Genomic DNA, 20,295 nt, shown 5'->3' with positions numbered 1-20,295 from the left:
GTTGGAATAGTATCAGCTTTACTGTGACTCTTTGGTATGATGTGCAGGACGTTAGGTGGTAGTCTTTACTCTGATTAAGCTACTTTTTGTGTATTGTACGCAGTCATTGGTTGTAGTGTCAATATTAATAGTATCTTGGTATTTACACAGTCTGAAACCAGAATAAGGTATGAGATCACGAAAATAGATGGTGGTGGAGGTTTTTTTTCCTTTCCTTTTTTTTTTTATTGGTTGAAACGTCTACTATGGCTTTTTATTTTAAGATATGAGACTAGTATATCCACTTAGATTAAAGCTGAACTGAGTGTTTTGGGAATCTTGCATCCATTTTGGTCCCAGCTATTGAGATACAGGAGGTCTTTGATTTCAAAAATATCTGACTTGGATATTTCAGATTTTTAAAGATTACCTGCTCCTTTCTTGAATCACAAGAAAATGCTAGGCTGGAAGGAATATCAGAAAATCATCCCTCTTCCCTCTGCCCCTAGGTAGGATTAATTATACCTGTCATTCCTGACAGGTATTTGTCTTTGAAGTTTCTTGTGGTGGAGAGTCTATCTCCTTACTGGGCAGAGAGGTCACAGTCCTTACCAGTAGAAAGTTATTCCTGAACCTGAATCAAAATTAGGGCTTTTCCATTGAGGAAAGAAGTTTTGACCATCTTTGTAGCTAGGCACAGAATCTTAGGAGTTAAGAAGGGAGTAGAGAAAGAATGTCATTCTTCTCTAGTAATGCATGGGCTGTCGAGCTTTTGAATGGTGTTTACATTTCTAATCCCCCTCCACCAAAAATCAATCTAAAAAATGATACAGCAGTGAAGAAGGGCAAGAAAGGAGCACCCAGGAAGATCAAAGGGTACAGAGTATTTTTTCTTCAGGGCAGACACAAAGAGGCTGACTCTTGGAAGGGAGAGAGTTTGGAGGAGATATTATTAAAAAACTTACATAAAAATATGAATGGTTTAGAAATGAATAAATGCAGAATGATTTCCTTCCTTATTTTGTTAGTGAGATGTAACACCCAATGACACAGACAGGAAGCTCAAAAAAGAGCCCTTTCCCCATTCCACCCCCACCCCCTGAAAGCAAACAGAAACCCCAAACCACCTGAGCATGTTATCAGGTTGTGGAACTAATTACTAAAGGATTTAGTAGAGTTTCAGAAATGATTAGACAACTTCACTGGGACTAGTCTCTTCCTGATGATTAACTGAGTTCAGGGTTGGCTTCCAGAGGGTCTTAAACTGATAATTAATGTGTGAAGTTATAACAAGGGAAGATTTTCTGTTCAAAGGCTGTTTCTTACTACCTTCCCATAATTCACCAATGAGCTAGACAGGCTTTGCTCTGATGCAGTGCATCAGTTTTTCACAGGACAGAACTGCTTGAACCTCAAAATCCACAAGGTGCTTCTGTGTTAGTGATTTATTGCAACGAAGAGGTTCTGTTTTGATTTGTTTGTTTGTTTTTTAACTGTGTGTATGCTTTTTCCGGTGGTACCCACTGGTGCTCCAGTGGTGCACTCAAAGCCATTCCCATCCTGGTGAAACCACATTTGAATTTGTGCATTGGAGTTATAGTTGGAGTATCCCATTTGCAGTCTGAGGATGCAGAGTCTTCCATCAGTGGCTGTATGGAGTGCATTTCTGTACAACTGTCCAAGGTTGCTTTCTGTACACACGCAGGATTCTGTTAATAACTTCAAAGCAACCTTGCTTGAATGGTTGTACAAAAACCTGCTTTATCTGGCCTATTAGATACAGACATGCAGCGAGCGCCTAGGAGCAGCAACTGCAGTGAGCTTCCTTACAAATACATGATGTGGATGTACCATTTGAAAATGCAGTTCCACAGCACATAGTAGTAAATATGCCAGTGGGTAACGTGGATGTACCCGATCCGGGTCATTTCCACATGCTTTACCTCTGTTTATGTTAGTTAATCTCTTCCTCCTCATTTTGTGGGGTTTCTTAATTGGAGGCAGCTGTATAGTTGTAGTGTTTTATGGTCCAAGGCAACTGTGAATTTGGTTAAAGAGAATGGCATATTTCAGTTTTATCTTTTTGGGCATGAGATGTAGTTACTGGAGTGTTAATGAATTCAGTCTTCGTTCGAAGAGCGCCACCACCAGCCCCAAACTCAACAAACTGGAAAAAAAACTAAAAAAACTTACTTAGTTTTTCAGTTTATTAGTGGTTTTGGTCTTGGTGTTACTGTAAGCAGTTAAGTAAGATTTATCTTCACACTGGCAATAATTTCCTTTTTACATTAAATATACTTAAGAAATAGAAATTGATTTTAATAAAACACTTCTCAAAATAGAAGGCTTCCCCAAATGTTAAGTTTATTCATATTAATCTTCTCTGTGCATTTTTCTTCAGAGGCTGGCTGTAGGAGTTCTGGCAGAAAATGGTTTGACACTGGAAGAATGGCTGCCTTCAGCATGGATTACAGACACTGTTCCTCGTCGGTGCCCATTTGTGCCACAGATGGGAGATGAGGTATTGTAGTTTTTCCCTCTGTGTTGTTGCTTCTTTCAGCTCGTTTTTGCCTTTTTTATTTTCATCTGTGCATTTTTTCCAGAGATTTATTATCGAAATATTTTGGATTTTCTTCAAAACATTCTTTGATCTGGCTAAAATTTGCTTTCACTTCCTTTAGTCTTTCCCATACTTAAAAAATACTCTGCACAGTGTTGCTATAACTTGTTTTTATTCCATGCTGTTGCACTAACGTTCCTTTTCGTACTATGGTTACTGTGTTAATTTCCTAATGACACATGTATACAAGCTGTGTGAGATACTTTATCTAGTGAAACTAGTCCTTAGTTGTAGAGCGTCTTGTATGCTGAAGAATAGGTAAGAAAGCAAATACAAACTTAAGTTGTTTGGAAAACTTTGGTTTGGGACTTGAAGTAAAAAACGGGAATTAAACCTCTGTGAGGAGGGTGGCTTTTTATGTATGGGGTTGTTTTGGTGGGGTTTTTTTGGTTTTTTTTTTGGGTGGGGTGGGGTGTGGTTTTTTTGGTTTTTTTTTGTTTTGTTTTTAATTTATTCTGAAGAAAAACTCTAATATTGTCCTTTTCACTTGTGTTTCTGATATCAGAAAACTTCTACTGGTCTCTTACAACAGAAAACCAGAAGCGAAGTTTTGTATTTATGTGTTTTATATGAGCTAGACTGTAAACACTTTGTAAACATGGCCCAGATGTCTCAAAATACAGTAGCAAAAGGACACCCACCAGTTTCTACTTTGGAATATATAGCATGTGACCATTACAGTGAATTGTATGAATAAGTAGTGTCAGATAGAAGGCAGTCTTGAAAACCAGACTCTGTGCATGTTTCCTAAAATCCCCTCAGCTTAAAATAAGAGGAAATAGCTAGCTTATGCTGTAACACGTAGTCTGTTGGCTCTTCAGGGAGCAGCGCGTTTCTGAGGTACTAAACAGCATTCTTGTGTAGCTCACACCTTCAGAACGCACTTGGAGAAATACTTGACATGGTGGTGAAGTTGCTTAACTTTGGCCCTGAGTTAGAGCTTTTTGTAGGCACCACCTTAGAAACTGAATTGGGAGCAGAGGTTGCATGTGCAAGCAGTTCTGTTTTTACTGGATCACTTCGCTGATGCAGTTCACAGCACAGCTATGCAAAAATTACATCGGCATTGCTAGTGAGGGAGGGAAGGAGCACTTCAAGTTGAGAGTTGCAACTGGAGAAAATGCCTATGTATTTATACCCTCCAGCAAGCATGTTTTGAAGACTGTGCTGTTCAGAAGATCAAGTCCAAATAAATATATTTGGTGCCTGATACCATCTGGATACAGTGAAGCAGCCAAGGATTTATCTGTACCATATTACTCTGGAGGCTTTAACATCGTATCGGTTTAGTAAGATAAACTGGTCTGTTTGGTTTGGCACCTGCTGAATAGCATGTGCAGTGTGTACTAGGAATATCTAAGTAAGCTGCATCCTTTTGCTGAAAAATGCTTTGTATTGGTGAACAGGAAATTCCTGTCCTGTGCCTGGAAAGTAGGAGTAGTTACACCAATAGAGAGTACATTTGTAATCAAGCTGCTCTGTCTAAAATTCCATCTCTGATACTTGCCCTTCCCAGATTTGCTTGAGATGTGAAAAGAAGCTATTCATCTAGAAAGTTACTTTTGAGAGCCACAGAAATAAAAGATCGGTTTTAGAGAAATATGATGAGAAGAGGTCTCGTGTGGCCTTCGAACATTTTGGTGGATGGTTGGTATGTTTATAAGATTTGGGAGGAGAGATATTTCAAATTCGTTCTCTTACAGCTGTACAAACAAGTAAGAAAAAACAGTAGTGCTATATTTAGTTATGCTCAGTGCATAAGAGTAGCACATACCATCCCTTTTCCCTTTCTGAATACTGCCATTTACAGACCTTTGTGATGTGTCTTGAGGAACAGTGGAAACACACCAGACACATTGAACTGCAATTTCCCTGTCTGATTATTGAAATACAATGCATATTTATTGTACTATTCTGCCATTAACACGATAAAGAACAGTTTTGTCTGGGTACTCCAACAAACATGCAGAAGCAGGAATTTATCAAGATTAAAAATATAATTTCCTGGAAAAAGGCGTAAGTTCTTTTTTCCACAGATATCTTGCTAATTTGTTCATCTGACAACAGATGCAATGCTTAGAGCCATTTACGAAATAAAAATGTTTTACTTCTGTAAACAGTGGTTTGAATTTATGTAGAGGTTTAGCAGAAACAGTAAGTGTAGGAGGAATTGTTTGTAGCCTGTGCCACTAAGTGGATTTTTTTTGTTTTGATTCGCTGGAAGGTATGTGAAACAATTGTCACAACGTTGCAAGTGTAATTTAAATTGGCGATATTTTAGATCTGTCTCTTGGTAGCCTCTGTTCCTTTTCCTGCCAGTTAGATTCTGACTAGGAGGAGATTCTCAGTGTGTAGGAGATTCTCACTGCTTTCATGCCTTCTGTAACTACTGTGCGTTTTTTCCCTATGAGGATATTTTGCATGTCGAATACACTGAAAAACAAGAGTTTATAAAAGATTTGGTGCTGTCCTCCTCCATTTAAAAAAACAACAGCAGCAACAAAAAAATTAAGAAAGTTCAGTAACTGTTAATGTAGAAACTTGACAGACAGTTGTTTATAATGTCTTATGATACAACAGTTTTGGAAGGCATGTGGAAATACAAATATTAGTGTGTTTATTTGTAGAAATGTATTTTAAAACTTACTGAGGGCTTTTTACTCTGCTTTTTTTGTTGTGTTAGACCTTTACATTTAAGCTAATGTTCCCTCATCCTACTTGATGGAAAGCCTGTGTTTATGGCTTGGGGCACTTTTAGAGGATTTTTTTTTTTATTTGGAATGCATCATACCTGGAATACAGCTGTTTATCAGATCTTTGTTCTAATTAGTTTGAGGAAAATCTGTTTTGCATTTCAGATATGTTCCTTGAATATATGTTCAAGCTTTTCACCTTACTACTTCATTACAGTGATGGTTTATAACAAAAACATTCATCCACATGGTATCATACACAATAAGATCAAAGTAAAACTAATAGGCTCTGGATGTCTGAACCGTGGAAATTTAGAGTGGAAGGATTTGAAAACTTTTAATCAGCACTTGAAATGTCTATGTTCAGTTTGTTCATGTCTTTATTGGGCTGTTTGTTCAGTGATAGGGAAGCGAACACCAAAATCTTACCAGAACAATAACAAACAGCTGAGTTTTCCTTCTAGAATATATTTCTTGTTCAAAAAAAGATATGATAAGCCAGATAGTGAATTTAGTGATACCTGATTGTCATCTTAGGGCTGTTCTACAGTGATGAATAACCAGGTGGATTAGTGGAATTCATGTTACTGTCATTGAATTGTTCTGTAGTGTGATGATAAATACATGATGTTGTTACTGATTTTGTTTTGGTCTCACATGCATAATTTAGGATATTTTGCTCATAGGGATAATGGTGTTCTAAATCTTTCCTACTTCTGTAAATGTTTCTATGATACCGGCTTTAATTGTCCACCACTTAATTTTTTGAGAACCTGTGACTTTTTCAGGAAAACAGAATGGAAAAAAATTGATGATAAAATAGAAAGTACACACATCATATGGCAGTGATATACTAGCATTTCAGCTCCTCAGAGTCTTTGTTAGATAACTGTCACATTTCATTTCTAGGTCTACTATTTCCGACAAGGTCATGAAGCATACGTTGTAATGGCTAAGAAGAACAAAATATATAGTATTAACCCCAAGAAACAACCATGGCATAAAATGGAATTACGAGTATGACTTCTTTTTCATTTTTGTTTGTATCTTTAATATTAAAACATGTTTGGAAACTAACTGAAAGAAGATTCTTGATACAGATGTTTCTAATGTTGTGCTCTTAATATTTTAAGATAAGGCGAAAAAGTTAACTTAATAAATAGTCAAATAAAATCAGACCTTAAACTGTACTACTTTTTGCATCTGCTTGAGCAGATGAGGTGGTTACACATCATAGCAAAATATTTTTCAAACAAGTTACATTGTGAAATAATAGCTTGTTTTAAAAGACTAAATTTCAGATACTTGATTTTAAGATGTTCTGGCAGAAACCTGGTCTTTTCACTATACCCATATTTTCATGTTTTAGAAAGTTATTATAGTCATCTTAACTTCAGTGGTGGTACGTAACATATTGTTTATTCCAGGAGCAAGAGCTGATGAAAATAGTTGGGATTAAGTATGAAGTGGGATTGCCTACTCTCTGCTGTCTTAAACTAGCTTTTCTTGACCCTGATACGGGTAAACTAACTGGAGGATCATTCACCATGAAGTAAGGAAAGCAATATTATATTAAAATTGGGGGTTTTCTTGCGGGGGGTGGGGTGGGGTAAGGTTGAAAGTTAAAAGCTATCATTAATGTTATGACTTGAGGTTTTGCTTTTGAGGTGTTTAATTCAAAGCATTAATTTTTTATGGAAGTGCTTTACTTTATGCTTTTGCTGTTTAATCACTTAATAGTTGTGTGTTCTGTTGTAATTAGGTACCATGATATGCCAGATGTCATAGATTTCCTAGTTTTGAGGCAGCAGTTTGATGATGCAAAACATAGGCGATGGAATATAGGTGAGTTGTGCGGGGAGTTTTTTGGTGTGTTGCTTGTCTGTTTTTCTAAGTGTCTACCTATTTTCATGATAGCTTATTAAAAAGTAGGTTATGGTAAATAAATCCTAGTCCTGTGCTGAAATTGGAGAATAAACTCTGTCCATATTTGGATGTGGAGTCTACTTTGTCCTTGACTGAAGCTACAACAAGCAAACAAAATACTGAAGGTGATCTATAAAAGAAGGTGCAAAGACAATCTCAGTTGTGTCTTTGCAGAGAGGAATTAAGAATACTTTTTTTTTTGATTGAAGGCCCTCTTACAACTGCATTGCTACTAGAATTTTTTTATTATTATTATTTCAATTTCTGGAATTTCTGTTGGAAATATGGAAACACCTTCTTCACCACTTGTACAATCTAGAGATGATGAATTTCAAAGAGAATGCCCTTCCCATCTCTTTATACTTGTTTGAATTCTATTCTAAACCGCATATGGTTTAGCTTCATTGAAGTGTGTATAATTACAATTCACTGCTGTGTGATGTGGGAATGTTTTTGATTCGTTTTACTTTGCCTGTGCTTAGTTATTTCGAAGTGTTGGATACTGGAGAATGTCCGTGACAGGCGTGTTCTCCAGTCAGATCTATTTCCTGGTCATCTTTTCCATATGATAACAAAGATCACCTTTCAACAATGAAGTCTAACTAGGGGGAGAGAAAGCTGCGTTATGACAAAATGGTCCTCTTAAGGTGTTGGTTTTGTTCAGGAGATCAGGAAATACATATGTTCTCATTCATAAGAATAGCCTTAGATTGTCCCTGAAACTTAAAAGATTAAGTAAGTATTACTGATTCTTCAGAGTTCAGGATGAACTTTGTTCCCCTAACAGAGAAATTTGTATGTGATACCATGTTTACAGAATTACCGGCACTGTTAAGTCCTTTCCAGTATCTCGGTATATTCTGTGAAGTGACACATGCTCCCAAAAGTGAAATATTGATAGCCTTCCTTTTTTTTTTTTTATTTTTTTTTTATTATTTATTTTTTTTTTATTTAAAGCAGGTCTCAATGTTCAACACATTTTCTGTAAAGTAGCAGTGATTACTGTACCAACTCAATTCCTGCAGTTCTTCCATTCAGGAGCTGTAGGTAGCATGTGCACAGCTGACTTGCCAGCATTTCTTGCCACTTCAGGCAAAGCATCACATAGGATAATGGAGGATTTTAATGCAAGAACATGATGGTCTATCTGATTGCCTGTGTAGAAACAACTGATAGGACATGCGTTTCTGCAAATATGCTGCCTCATTAGTCTGTGTTCACTATTCTGAAAGTGCTGTCCTCTCCTAAGTTCATTTTAGCCAAGTAACCTGAAGAAGTGGCACAACTGGATGTTAAAAGCTCTTTTTTTTGTTTCTTACCTGACTTTTCTGCCAGGACAGGTGAATTGATCTCCTGTCCTTTGATGTACATTGTGATATCCTTGCTTAGGATGTCTGCCTTAGCAGTAAATATATAAATTAGATGATGCCATATTAATATGTTCCATATCATCTCATACTTCACATTAAGTTGTCTGAAAAGACAGCTAGTCTTCAGCTCTGTAGGGAATTTGGTAAAGATCCTAGGCTTCTGATTCAATAGGAAATGCAAACCTTGATTCCTTCTTTAAAGATCATTTCAGTTTAAAGATCCCTTAAGAGACAAGATTGGTCATCATCTACTAATATGTCACCAAGCTTTGCTCTTTCCTGCTGGTTATGGATCTGTGGTCTTGTTGTCCATGCCATACATGTTTTCACACAAGATCATGGCCAGCAGTAGAAGAATGACTGCCGTCCCTTGTATGCGAACAGCCTCGGCAGAAGTCATCTGTCAGCTGTTGTGATAGAAATCCAGGAGTAGAGGAGGACTTTGAAATGCTACCGTTGCTGCTCTTAAGACTACATGCACAGATAGCAGCATCTCCTTCCTGGGCTGGCAACTGTATTTCTAGAAACTTGCGGTGTGGGAAGAGTCAAAGCTCTACAAGAAGTGCGGAAAGTGCCAGAACCTTTTATCAAGCCTTCAGTGTAAACAATGTGAGTTTCAGGCCAGTAGGTCTAATACCAGCTTGTAACTCTGAGAAGTGTGTATTAGAGTTCATTCTTCAGTTCCATGTTTGGGTGGTAAAAATAGTGGTAAAACAGTCATCTCCTTTGAGACCATATGAAATGCTAAAGCAGAGATAGCAAAGACACTGCTGTTAAAACTGTTACAGCTTTTCCAAGAGTCTTCCAGAGTGCTACTCAGCTCTCTGCATTGACACTTTGGATGTCTTACTAGTGTATGCTTATGTACTTGGAACAAATTGTGCACTGTTTTTTGCAGTGTGGAACACAATATAAAACTGTTCCCTGAAAGTAGATTCTGTTTTCAACCAAGATGAGGAGAAATGCCTTAGAACTGTACATGAAACTGTTCCTGACTATTTAATCACATGAATCTGAAATCCCCCAAATTTATCTGACATGCTCGAGTTGTCTGAACTTTAACCATAGCTCTTCATCAACAAACTGGTATTTTTTTTTCATGTCTTGCAGTTGCTGGTTTGTCTTCTCAGGACTACTGTTACTATCTTTTATGATTTCTGGCACTTAGACTACAAATCAATGTATTTATAGCTACTATTTGGAGAGTCACTGGATGTTAAATTTTCTGACTCCACTTTAAGTCATTAGAACATTGATCTTTTAACCAATAACAATTCTTGGTGTTTTGGTGGGATTTTTTTGTAGGGGTTTTGTGAGGCGTTTTTGTTGTTGTTTGGGGTTTGTTTGTTTTAGGGAAGAATATTTGTTTATCTGTGATATGTATATTTTTTAATATTAAATGTATGTTAATGTATGAATCCTTTCAGAAAGAACAAACTTACAAAGTTTGAGAAGTGAAAAGTTCTTATTTCTACTCAGATTCTATTTATTGCATGTCTTTGTCTTCTTATAGTTTAACTACAAGATTAATACTTGGGCTGAAAGCTATTCCAGTAGGATTCCTGCAGCTTTAGCTGTATGTCTTAGACCAGTGTGCATACCTGCCTCTTACATAGCAGCCACTTTCAGTTCAACATACATTTTATATTTTCATCAAGCTAACGTGATACACAGTTCTGGAAAACTATGCTAAATCCTTCTAATAAGAATTTTGTCTGTCCACATAGATGAGGTAACACAGAGGACATTGGAAAAACAGTGATTTAAGAAATTGTTCTGTGGGCTTCTGCAATCATGTTGTTTTCTGCTTTAGCATTCTGTCCATAGGAATGCTGCGGCTCTTGAGAAATCGGAAGCGGCTGCCAATATACACTCCTTTAAGTGGTTTTGATCTGCTTAATGTTCAGCCCCATGAAGGCACTCACAGTTGTGCCTACACACATTTCTTTGTAAAACTGATCACTAGGGAATGCCATATTGGGAGACGGTACTTTAAGAGCTCTTCAGAATAATTTATTCCTTTAAAATAAAGCATCAGCCTTTATTTACATTTTTGATCTTGCATTTCAGATATTTCTGGTATACTTGCTTCTATTACATTCAGCACAATTAGGACTATTAATGGAAGCTTTGTAATTGTCCTAGAGTTACTTGCAATCCATTAAATGAAAAAAAAAAACCCAACCCAAAAGTGCAGTAAAGACAGTGGAACATTTTTTATAGTGTATTTACTTCGTATAAATTCAGACAACTGCAGCAAGCATTTGGGCAGAGTGTGGATGTATTGAAATAGAACAAACATTGCAACAGTTGAGAAAATCTGTGTATATTCAAACCCCATGAAAACAAAAATGTACAGTTCTTGGAATCTCAGACTTAAATTACATTTGTTCCTGTATTGAGCGAACTGAATACTTCACTAAAAATTGTTTCTAAATTCTGTGGCAAGTGTTATAGAAAATGTTAGAATTTATGGTGGCATGTAATACACGTATTCATGCGTGTAATTTTTTTTATAATGCTTTTGACCTTTTTTCTCAGCTAGGCGAATGCTTTGCAGTAGTGAAACCATTTCAAGTCATAGTAAATTACTTTGCTAACCTTTTGAAGAAGCTTTAATAAATTTTATTCTTTCATTAGTCAGATTGTCTCCATAGTAAAGGGAATGAATCTCCGAGTTACATTTGGGTAGCTGAAAAAGCACTTCAGAAACTAAGGAGGAGGAGCTCAGCAGCATGTAAAATATTCCCTGTACAAAAGTGTCACGGTGCTCAGTTATTTTAAGATAGCATGTAGTGTTTAATGCAAGTAGATTTGAGTCTTAAAGTTACACCATTGAAATGTCTTGCCTTTTATATGAAATTAAGAAATAAATTCATATATAAAGAATATGTAGATAGATTTGCAAATTATTGGGTTTTTTAATGCCATATTAACTTTCATTTTGGTTTAAAAGCAGCCTTCAGAAAGTACTTAATTTTTTTTTTTAAAAACTGAGTGGCTCATGTTTGTCTGTTGATGCTACAAGTGCTCAAAAGGATTTCTGTATTCAAGATCAAGCCAAAGGTATCCAAAAACCTGCTTTTCTTGGGAGGAGTAAGTTGCCTTGTATTGATGAAATTATTTTGTGTTCTTACCTAGGTGATCGTTTCAGGTCAGTGATAGATGATGCTTGGTGGTTTGGAACAATTGAAAGCCAGGAGCCTCTTCAGCCTGATTATCCTGATAGCTTATTTCAGTGCTACAATGTCTGGTTAGCAAATTTATCTTCAATCTTTTATTTTAATTAGTTTTTTCATTTGAAGTACTGACTGAGCAACTTGCTTTCATTAAATTCAGTCATGCATCTCACTGTACCAGTTTGTTAAAATACTCTGTGGTATATAAATAAGTTATGTTACAAACATTAAATAATTACGTTGCTGAAGCAATATTAGTAGATAATTTAAATGTGGTTATTTTTAAGCTGGGACAATGGTGATACTGAGAAGATGAGCCCCTGGGACATGGAGCTGATACCAAGTAATGGTATGGCACATTAATAATATAATTTTCTTTAAGAGTGTATTTAAAGAAGAAAAAAAAGTTGTATGGTTTCACCTAAATAATCCTGTTTCTCTTGGGGAGTAGGGGGAAGGCCCACAAACCAGTTGCATTTAAAGAACATCTATAAATCAACTATTAAGCTAAAAGCGAATCAAGATAAATGAACTGTGAAAAAACATACAGCTGTACTTAGACATACTTAATGTATGTTGGCAATAGACAGAAATGTTACAAAACCTTCTAACAGATGAGGTACAGTTGAAGTTAACTTTTTGTACAGTTAGGGAGGGATTGAAGATAAACCTGTGCCCTCTGTCAGCTTTGAGGAAACTGGCTGCTCTGAGACCTGTCAGCATGCCTGCAGACATTCAGTGCATTGAAGATGCAACATGCTCCTGTGAGATAGTTTGATAATAGTAGGATTTGCTCCCTGTCTGGCCCAGCATGTGTGGCAGATAGACATGCTGCAGAGTGGACAGCATAGCATGGGCACTGTTCACAGGCAAGAATGTAGTATTTCTTCTTTCCTAATTTAGGTTTTTTTGGAAGATTTCATATGGGTCTGGTTAAAAAAATGTAGTAGGATCAGCATTTTTTCCTTGTGTCCTAGGAAACATTTGATAATATCGTCACTCATAAGTAACTGTAAATAATTCTTAATTCTTTTAAACTGTAAACGTGTCCATTTCAACTTTTCATTTCAGTTCAACCCTTCTTTTAATGGGGACCTCTTTGTCATAAGTAAAATACAGAAGTTAGAGTGATAGCATGACTAAAATAGTCAATTAAAATAGGCAGATAACCAAACCTGAAGCTGATTTTTTCTTTTACTGTATCCACAGATACTGACTTTTGTTACACCTTCGTTTAAGTTGGTTGTTTTGTTTTTTTTTTGAAAAGGAGCACTTTGTGTCATACTGAAAATCTGCTGTTAGGTTATGAGTTGTCAAAGTTGGTAGGTCCTCAAGAATGCTAGGGTGATGGCACTTTCAATTTGCTTGCTCAGGAGCTATGCTTGTAGCATTTGACTTCACAAAACTGTGACAAGGTGGAACCACTACCTGGAGAATGTTTTAGCGTCATCAAAGTCATTATCTTAAACTCCATCTGAAAATCATCAACCATTCATTACCAAAATAATTTATTACCAAGAATTTGGGTTTAAAAAAAACAAAAACAAACAAACTACTAAAGTGATACCAAAACACAAACTTTAACTGTGATAAAGGAGAGTATTATTTGGCTCTAAAATAAATTCTACAATTAGCTATTTGGAAGAGGAAAAAATCTTGTTTCATGGAGGACTTTACACCAAACTGCATTGTAAGGATTTAAATTTAACATACAACAATATACAGAAAGGATACTGGATGCATCCAATAGATCTTTGAGCAAATCAAGAACTATGCATTTGTTTCTGTTAGTAAAATGATGTTATATATCTTTGAATTACAGGTATATGTATTACATAAGATACAAAAGATCTATGTTTTATTTAGTTTTCATGTTACATTCTAGCTGTGTTTCCAGAAGAACTGGGAACTAGTGTTCCTTTAACAGATGATGAACGTAGAACGCTGCTCTACAAACCTCTTGATGGAGAGTGGGGTTCCAGGACCCGAGACGAGGAGTGTGACAGAATTATTGCAGGGATAAACCAACTCATGACTCTAGGTAAATCCTGAATAATATGGGAAATGTTTTTTGTGTTGTATTTTTCAGACTATGCTCATGTGTACTTCTGAAATTACCAAAATGAATGTGATAAAATACACCTTTTACTACTTGATTAACTGGAACAAAACTTTCTCATTGCACATTTTTAAATTTTTCATATAGTGAGTACATAGAAAACCTATATTTTCTACTGTTTTCAAAGGTGACTATTACTTTTTGGTACATAATTTGACATATGCTAGGGGTTTGGGTTTTACATGCTAAAAACAAGTACTTAGTTTTTTACTGTAGCTGCCACAAGCTCTTATTGGGGTTAAAATTGAAACTTCATGATGAATATTAACTATATTACAGGCAGATGGGGGGGGGAATCTTAAGTACTTTTGTAGAATGGATATTTATGTGTAGATTTACCCTTTTCTAATTCCCATTTGCTTTAGTTGTGCAAAATGTTGAGGAAAAAGTAACTGATTAACTTAGGAAAAGCCTCTTGCTATTTGGTTCTAGGGCAATTACTCTTTACAGGCAGCTTCTGAAAAAGTAATTGTTAAAAAACATTTAGCACATTACTGCAACATTTGCATGATCAAAGATGGGTGTCTGAGATGGAGATCCATCAATGAAATACAGGCTGAATCCTAAGTCTTTTGTGTATTTTGTGATGAGCAAACTGTGTTAAGTCAGCAGTCTTAGGTTTTGGGGTAACAATGGTCATAAAGTAAATATATAAATTGTCACAGATAATTATTTTTTTAACTGATTTTTGAAGTACTTGAAGCAAGCTAAGACAAGTTTCAAAAAAGCCGGAAAACTCGTTAACTCTCAAAATACTTCTGATACCTAAATGTTCCACATGATGGCTTTTTTGGTGACATACTGCATAAGAAGCTTCCCTTTACTTCCAAAAGAAAGGAAATATCCATACAGTGTAGTAATCCAAATGACAGAATTTCATTTAAAAAAAAAACCTGTGAGGAAATGAAATTTTCGTTGTTTTCACTGTGTCCAAGAGTAGTGGGTTTATGTTTTGCATTACATTGTATGGCGTACTGCTTAGCTTCAGATTTAACTATAGCATATATGGTGCATATCGGTACAAAGTAGCAGTTGCTAGAATGTTCATAAGAGTAAGTAAACAGCTTTTAGAAGAAGAGCAGTCTGTTTAGCAACAACATATTTTCTGTTTTTAAAGACTTTCAAGAGAGACGTTAAAGGTTTTTTTATGTTTTTGTATTATGGTAGTGGCCCTTGAGGTATAAAATGTTAGAATGATGTGTCTAAGCACTCATGATGCTTCTAAGCACAGGAGGAAAAAACCAAGTTTCTGTAGGTGCACAGACTTAAATTGCTCAGCAGTCTTCTAGCATTATGGTGGATTGATTTTAGAAGGCTTCTTTGCTGTTCGATAGGCACAGGAGATTGTGTTTCTATTTTATTTTGAGTGTGGATTTTCCCCATATCTTAATGAGATTGAAATAGTACTGTAACTTTTATGGTAAGAAATTAATGAATTGCTTTGAAGATGGGAGAGTGGCAGTATAAAACCAAATTAAATGAGCCTGTGTTGTAAATAACAATACTGAATTGCATGTCTTCATTTTTGTATAATTTATACATTTAAATCTACTTTTCAAGTGTGTGTATTTTGCATGCACTTGCCATGTCTCTGAGGAGTGTGGTGCTTCATGCATGACAGAATGGGTAGTCACTGCAGGGATTATACTTACAGCATAGACCTTCGCAAGCACTTCTATATGTAGAACATCACAAATTGTTCGGAATATCTAGAGGAGTAGTTGTTGTTATTTTGGGGAAAGTATTATGTGTTTCAAACATGAAGAAATGGATGTGTTGCAGGGGGTGAATCCTGAAACTGCTAAGGGACTTTTGTGGTATATAACTTTTGGGGTTTGTTTTTTTTGTTTGTTGTTTGTGTTGGTTTTTTTTCATCTAGATATTGCTTCTGCATTTGTGGCACCTGTGGATCTTCAAGCTTACCCGATGTATTGCACTGTTGTGGCATATCCCACAGACCTCAGTACCATTAAACAAAGACTGGAAAGCAGATTTTACAGGTTAGATCCAAGTCTCAGTTCCTGCTGTGAAATACTGCCAACCATATTTTTGGTAGCTCTTTATCTTGTAATACCCAACTAGGAGATGGGAACAGGTGTGCACTTTCCGTTTCTCCCATCTTCTGTCCTTGATCTAGGTTTCCATTTTATAAAGCTTTAAAAAAGGATTGAACTTCTCTTCTCCAAAATGTATTTTAGAATTATGTGGCATTCAGATTTCCTGCTTATGCAAATTACTTGTTCCATGTGAGATTCAAATTGCAGGACTAGAGACGAGGTCAGTAAAATGACTTTTAGTCAAAAGAATTAAGTTTCCACTTTATAATTTTTTAAATCTGTTCTTTAATAAGAGAAACCTCAGAAATATATCAAGTGTTTTTGTCCTAATGCACTTTTAAAAAAAAAAAAAGTTGCATTATCATTTAAGGAGCTACACAGAAAATAACTTCTTAAATTATCAGCCTTGAAATTCTAAATCGTTGCACAGCAACAAAAATAAGTTTTAACTTTTTGACACTGTTTTGATATTTTCCTGAACTATGATTGCAATTGCTGTATTTTTTTGCAGTAAATATTAGCTACGTAGGAGTATGCTCCTTTAAATTACTTTTGTTTCCTTTGGTTCTTGGGATATTTCTGGCTTGAAAATCAGTGTCCCTCCTAATACTTGTTTTGAATAAACATGGATAGCATTTTGTTTTGGGCCAAATTTCAAAGTTAATTTGTAGTACTTCATGCGTGCTAACTGAAGATTGAATTTTAAATTAAAATTACTTCTCCTTTTCAAAAAAAGCCCTGTTTTTTTTACACATTATAATGCAATAATGCACACTTATTGTTCCCTGTTTATTGTGTGATATAAGGTAATCCAGCTTTCACTTCTATAATGTACTACTTTGCAATCAGAGGTGGCAAAGACTTTTTGCTGGATTTTGTTTCTCTTGTCAAAAGAGTAAGCAGTTATTTTTGGTAATCAGCATACCTCCTTCAGTAAACCTGGTTTTAGTAGTTTGTGGTATTGCCAAGGCCTGGCTAGGTAATAAGCAACCACCTTGTGTTGTCCTTTCCATTGACATTTTTTTTCTTGGAATTCTGCAGGAGGGATTGTTCAGATCACGTGTGATTTTGGTCGCTTTTCATGAGGCTTAGCTTAAAAAGTATTTTTTTTTCCTCTTTTGAACCAGTAGTCTTAGCATGCCTGTATGTTTTTAAAAAATGCAAAACAAAACAGAAAAAATACGATCTTTCCCAGTCACTATTGGCATTATATAGAACTAAATGCTGGACCCATAAACATGATTAAGTTCCATCTAAACACTTACGCTACGCTAAACATGTTAAATGATCCCCCACTTCACTCTATAAAACACTTGTGCAGCATTTCTTTTCCATCATATTTTGCTAGTATGAAAATAGAAGATTGTATATATTTGTAACTTCTATGCTGTTAGACTTTTTACTTGAAATAGTATGTATTTTCTTTTTTTTTTATTGTATCTTTTTAGATTTGAATCTAATTTTTTTCAGTTATTTTTGCTTTTGTGCATCATTTTTCATAATGTGGCTATTCTGTAGTCGGGTCATTAAATCAGAGCTATGTGAGGAAATCTGATCCTTGTCTATCTGTCAGAAAAATGTATACTTCTAATAATTTTTTTTATTACTATTTTGTTAATTCTCATCTGTGGCTTAAGAGGTCATATAGGGTGGGTTATGTATATCATAAAGGAATAATAAAAGCTGAAGCATCACAGCTGAATTTTCCCAGGGAGTGTCAGCTGTATATTCTTAAAGCTATTTGTATAAATTAACTCAGGACGTAACATGAGAGCAGGAAGCCTGAGGAAGCTGCCTTCTGCTGGTCACACAGGGCAACATATCAAAGTGTGCATGTTTTCAGATTTAATGTAAAAAAAAAAAAAAAAAAAAAGATAAATGGGATAATACATTGGAAGAAGGATGTAAAGCTTTTTCTCCTGTTTCATATACATTGCTAGAAATAAGTCTGGGTTTTTTTGGTTTTGTTTTCTTTCCCTCCCCTCTTTCCTCCTTTCATATACAGGCGCCTTTCTTCATTAATGTGGGAAGTCCGGTACATAGAACATAATACTCGCACGTTTAATGAACCTGGAAGTCCTATCGTCAAATCTGCCAAATTTGTCACAGATCTTCTGCTACACTTCATAAAGTGAGTTGCTTAGTAGGTCTGTTGTTATTCCTGTCTCTTAGCAAGGTGTTTAGCCTTTTAAGACCTGAATTTTAAAATGAGATAGTTCTGCAGCTTGAATAAGTCTGTTGTCTGCTGTTGGGGCAGAAAAGAATAGAGCTTATCTTGACAAAGAATACAAAAGTTTGCAAAACAAGATGAAGTTTTATAATACATTGATTGGCATAGAATGGCATGGCATTTTATTTCAAGAGACTTTCTGCTAAATGATAAAAATGGGTCCGAGTATCTTCATGGAGTGATATATTTATAGGTAAGAGAGGAATTCGCGTTTTGAGTTTGAATACTGCCTATGTTAACATAATTGTGGGCATTTAATTACAAAGTCTTTAAAATTTATTTGGAGGCTTTGTAGTCGACAGAAATAGTAGTTGTCTTTTCAAATGTTCTTTTTTATTTTGTCTGTAGAAAAACTCAATGAGCAATGTTTCAGATTTCTCACAGTCAGTTGACACATCTGCAGACCTAAAGTTTCTAAGGAGAGCTTATGAATGTGTCCACTGCCTTGATTTGCTTGTACACAGTGAATGCCGCTCTTCCCACCTTGTAGAAATGGCAAGATACTTAATTAGTTTAAGAAAAATAATGACCTTTTTAGTGATTTAGTTTCTCGGTGTTAAATTGAATGTTGTTCTTTTTTATTTTTTGTGTTCTTAAAAACGTGAGAATTGCATTATGTATTTGGAGATCTAGGACTTTGACTCTCTACATAAATCTTTGATAACTTCAGTGCCTGTGGTTTCTGATACTGGCTGGAGAGAGAAAAATACTTAACTGCTTCAGATGTTAAAAGTTCTAGTGAAATACATATCTATTCCTAAAGGTGTATCTAAAGGGCTTCTCTATTACTCATTTTGTTCTTTAACATCTTCGTTCTATGTGGTGGTTTTCTGATTAATTAAGCAGCTCAGGGTTTTTCAAAGTGTGTTTTTTTAATTGGCTTAGCTAAATTAGCGCAACACATGGATATTCTTATTTAATAATGGCTTATAGCTTGTGCCTATTAATATACTCATTTAAGTGAACTAGCAATGCATATAAAGCCCAGACTTTTTGGTTTTTAGGGTTCTAACTGTAGGGTAGAAGTCCTGGACCATGGAAGGCAAACCCCCATGGTCCTAATGAGAGTGAAACATCTAGATGCCTCTGAGAATCTAAGGCTTAGTCTCTTAAGTTACCAAAGTCTTTTAAACAGCAGAAAATGGGGTGGGGTGGTGGTGCTTGGTTATTTTTTTTTCACCTTCTCCCCCAGCTGTTCTAGTGATAATTGCAGTGGCCTGTATTATGGATTATGATTCCAGTGTAGAGTTGCTGAGTATTTACTCCTTTTTTCTGGTGGTTTGTATTGCTACATAGCAGAACACCTTTGGGCTTTCGTGTAGGGGTTTGCCTTGTTATACAAGAACTGAAAATTGGTGTTTGTTTTGCTGATTTAATTATGCAGGTTTATACAATAACAGTGTTAGGCCTTACACAAACATAACATTTCAAATGTCTTACATTGCGGGTGCTAATGCATTAAATAATTAAACTGCACTTTTGTACACTAAATCCACTGTAGTGTTTCTTACAAAGCTAGGTGGCCTCCAAAGCCCTTTATGTGGTATAGTATTAGATTTTTCTAATGCTAATAAATTCATGGTAAAGGATTATGATTTTTAATTTTAAAACACTGACACTGTTAAGCGGTCTATATTTTACAAAGTGCAGATAATATTTTACAGCTTTGAGCAGAAGATTAGCTTTTCTTATTACTGCAGTCCTCTTAGTATTTATATAGCGCTAAACACTTTATCATTTTATTTGGGAATGGCTTCATAAACATTGTCCTTATCCTAGGCAAAATACAGTTGATTCCATAGGTGAAGATCAAAAATAAATGTTAGCATGTATTTCTTTTTACACAGAGACCAGAGTTGCTATGACATAATTCCATTGTACAATGCAATGAAGAAGAAAGTGTTGTCTGACTCTGATGAGGTAAGTGGTTTTGTCTTAGACACTGGCATTGAAAGACTGGAGAAACAGGTCTGCTGTCTCCTACTGGATACGAAAGTACTTTTTTCAGTCAATGTAAGGGAGTGGGGTGTACTTTTCTGTCAATTCAGTGTTTCTTTTTGTCAGCTGGGAAACTGGGTAGAAATCCAGCCTCCTCTCCTCCTTTAGTGCAGAGAGCTTTAAC

General features: G+C 35.7%; 1 protein-coding gene across 2 annotated transcripts in view; it reads left to right on the top strand.

The window, feature by feature from the left end:
* Positions 1-20,295, top strand: part of PHIP (PHIP subunit of CUL4-Ring ligase complex) — a 118,324-nt gene that overhangs the window by 83,856 nt on the left and 14,173 nt on the right. For both annotated transcript variants that reach the window (XM_075046491.1, XM_075046490.1), the window contains exons 24-33: positions 2,381-2,500; positions 6,202-6,309; positions 6,720-6,844; positions 7,055-7,137; positions 11,730-11,841; positions 12,055-12,116; positions 13,653-13,808; positions 15,766-15,886; positions 17,949-18,074; positions 20,021-20,093. In XM_075046491.1, coding sequence (XP_074902592.1) covers positions 2,381-2,500; positions 6,202-6,309; positions 6,720-6,844; positions 7,055-7,137; positions 11,730-11,841; positions 12,055-12,116; positions 13,653-13,808; positions 15,766-15,886; positions 17,949-18,074; positions 20,021-20,093 — 1,086 coding nt within the window. The remainder of the gene's footprint in view (positions 1-2,380; positions 2,501-6,201; positions 6,310-6,719; positions 6,845-7,054; positions 7,138-11,729; positions 11,842-12,054; positions 12,117-13,652; positions 13,809-15,765; positions 15,887-17,948; positions 18,075-20,020; positions 20,094-20,295) is intronic.

The sequence above is a fragment of the Buteo buteo genome, chromosome 15 (genome assembly GCF_964188355.1).
Source record: "Buteo buteo chromosome 15, bButBut1.hap1.1, whole genome shotgun sequence".
In the NCBI taxonomy this organism is placed as follows: domain Eukaryota; kingdom Metazoa; phylum Chordata; class Aves; order Accipitriformes; family Accipitridae; genus Buteo; species Buteo buteo.
This window is presented reverse-complemented; position numbering and strand designations above follow the sequence as displayed.